General features: G+C 44.9%; 1 protein-coding gene across 1 annotated transcript in view; it reads left to right on the top strand.

The window, feature by feature from the left end:
* Positions 1-1819, top strand: part of LOC119302495 (inositol-tetrakisphosphate 1-kinase 6-like) — a 6796-nt gene extending 4977 nt beyond the window's left edge. Inside the window, exons 15-17 of the mRNA XM_037579527.1 lie at positions 123-201; positions 291-405; positions 722-1819. Coding sequence (XP_037435424.1) covers positions 123-201; positions 291-405; positions 722-1507 — 980 coding nt within the window. The 3' untranslated portion in view covers positions 1508-1819. The remainder of the gene's footprint in view (positions 1-122; positions 202-290; positions 406-721) is intronic.
* Positions 1820-3018: the final 1199 nt, after the last annotated feature.

Below are 3018 nucleotides of genomic sequence, written 5' to 3'. Positions count from 1 at the left end.
AAGATGATGAGATTTTGTGTCACTGGTATCAATAAACTGTTGGAAGATCTAGGGAAGTTGATACACATCTTTACTTGGAAGATAGATAATCTGACTAGAACGCTTTTTTTGTCTGAATATAGGTGACCGCCGCATGTTCAAACTCGCCTCGGGGAAGCGAGATTACCTACTCACAGATGGCGAAAAGAACGATTACGATTGGTAAAGATGGAATTTGCTTGCAGTAAAAACATGTTGACCTATTCTCTCTACTGCGTATTTTGAAATCGGGGCGGTTCATTTGATTTCAGGCTCAAGACTCCTCCTGCCACCCCGCTGTTCGCTTCCCTTGAGATGGAAGCTGATTCCGCCCAAATGGTTTTCCAGAGGGAGCTGCCTATCCTTCAACCAGTTAAAACTTCAAGGGTATGATGGCTATCGAGTCTTCACAGTAATAGCAACACTTTCACTCTACTTACCTTAGAAAAGACATGCACCTCTTCCGCACATCATAAAAAAATTTAAAAACAATCATGACACATCGAAGTAATTCACCATTCACCAAGTTGAAATACCGCATGAGGATTGCAGAACATTTTATAATAAAAAAAATCATCTTCTAATACCACATGGGTGACCGTCAAAGTTATCCACCAAACCAAAGAAGACTAGCTGTTTTTTTTTCGCGATTTATTCATTTTTTTCATTGATCTTATTTCTTGACATTGTGAAACTTTGACAGTTCTCAGGAAAGCTCGATGCACTCAGTAGCACATCGACGAAATCTGAATCTCCTACGACGTCCAGTTCCTCAAAGTCGGCCACTCCAACGGCAAGACCCAGCTCTTCGTCAGAGAAAAACCTCAGCACCAGAGGACCGTCCCCTGCCTTCTGCAAACAAGAGTCCCCATCTTACAAAATAGACAAGAGATCAAGCTACACACCTCTGGGAAACAGGCTGCAGAATGCAGTGGCAGCTCCTACAACAGACACCAAGGCAGCTAAGAAAACCTCGTCAGACAAGAAGACCGTAGCCCCAGGCAGCACAAAGGCAGCCAAGAACGTCGCAGACAAACCCGCGATGAAGAATGTCACGGCGGCTGCCCCAAGAGCTCGGACCAAGGATCCTTTGGTTGGTGCAAAAGATCTGAAGGTCGATGCTGGCAATGGTGGTGGCACAAGAAGAGTGTCGGTTGGTGCAAAGGATCTGAAGGTCGATGCTGGCAATGGGGGCGCCACAAGAAGAGTGTCGGTTGGTGCAAAGGACCTGAAGGTCGATGCCGGCAATGGCGGCGCTGCAAGAAGAGTGCCACGTCAACCGGCTGCAGCAACAGGTATCGGCAAAGACCCCTCTTTACTGCCGGCAGCGGCAAGAGGAAGGAGCAGAGGTGGCCATGAGCCGGCTACTGGTAACGGTGTCGATGCCACTGACGGGGCTGTGGTGAAGGGGAGGAGGAGAGCAGGCGGGGAGAAGGAGCAGCAGAGGCAGCAAAAGGTTGGAAGCCATGGAAAGAAGCTGGTTGGGTAGCTTCCCCTGCCGGCATTCAGCATCCTGGCTGAATTTTCAGGAAGGAGATGGCAACATTCGGTTCAGAAAAGAACTTTCCGTTGCCTAAATGTATGCAAAGTACTCCCTCCGTCTCATAATATATGAGTGTTTTTGACACTACACTAGTGTAAAAAACGTTCTTATATTATGGTAGAGAGGGAGTACTTTTGATTGAAAGGTTGTTCATATTTTGCAATAGAGATTTTCACCATGTAGCTGAATGGACAGTCTACACGCTGAGTAGCAGAACTGTCTTGTAATACAAGTCGCTCAAGCAGTGAAATCGTTGGTACATTCAGTAAAAGAAATGCATTTCTATGGAAAAAAATTGCGGGTTCATTTCTATGAAATTTCAAGTTCGCTGAAACAACTCGCATGGATAGACTAATCAAAAGGAGGGGTGGAGCTGCCATAGCCGGTCAGAGAAAAGTTTAGTCGCGATTCTGCCTAATAAGAGCATCTACAACCGGAAGTACCAAAATTCACCCTTCAAACGCAGCATAAAAAAAGAAAACATCCATCACATCCATGAACCTCAAACTTCATACCTCAAATCCATACTAGCAATGCAGATAAACAACCTACATACTTTGTACATACCTAAAACTACTTATTGTCGAAGATGTACACAATCTCCATGCCCGGCGCCAAGTTGACGTGCAACTGCGGCAGCTCCGACGCCTATGAGGGCTCCGGCTCCTGCTTGCGGTGTCTCCTGCTTGCTTAGGGGGACACCAGCTCCTGCTTGCCGTGTCTCCCATCTGGTCGCGTCGGTCAACGCCGCCCTCCTGTCCGATCACATCGCACGACATCAATGTCGGCTGCTGCGGCTCTAGGCCAGCATGAATGTGGCGCGGGAAATCCATTGGAGAGAAAGGATGGGAGAGGGTTTTGGATGGGCCAGGGGTGTCGTACATGTGCGCGGCAGCGGTCCGGATGTCCGGACCGGTTCACAAACAGATGCGGGACTGTGTTGGATGACAAAACACCTCCAGACCGCGCGGTTCGGGCATGCAGGGGTTGCGAATGTTACTTCTACAATGCATTAGGCATAACTCATCCATTACTGAAATCACCATAACTTGCAAAACACATTTGACCAAGAAATACTGATGAATATTTAATTCCAACAGTTCATCTTATAAGCTAGAGGCTCTATAAAATGATTATCTCATGATACACTAGAAACTATTATGGAGATATTTGTTTCATGGTATGCTTTAGAGATCTCTAGCATGGGTATATTTAAGAATGGTAAAATACTACACATACAATCCACACTACATAGTTTATTTATACATTTTCCAAGAAATAATCGAGAAGGTTTTTCTAGAAAATACAAATAGCACAACACGAATGTATTTTAGAATAATATACATAATAATTGTATACCAAATATCATTATGGTAGTACTAATGTTAGTGTGCTTGACTATGCCAATTAAGCAAATTATAAGTTAAAAATATAGCAAACATGTAAGTTATACATAA

The sequence above is a fragment of the Triticum dicoccoides genome, chromosome 5A (genome assembly GCF_002162155.2).
Source record: "Triticum dicoccoides isolate Atlit2015 ecotype Zavitan chromosome 5A, WEW_v2.0, whole genome shotgun sequence".
NCBI classification, from domain to species: Eukaryota; Viridiplantae; Streptophyta; class Magnoliopsida; order Poales; family Poaceae; genus Triticum; species Triticum dicoccoides.
The sequence above is the reverse complement of the archived record's forward strand: the minus strand, read 5'-3'. Positions and strand labels throughout refer to the sequence as shown.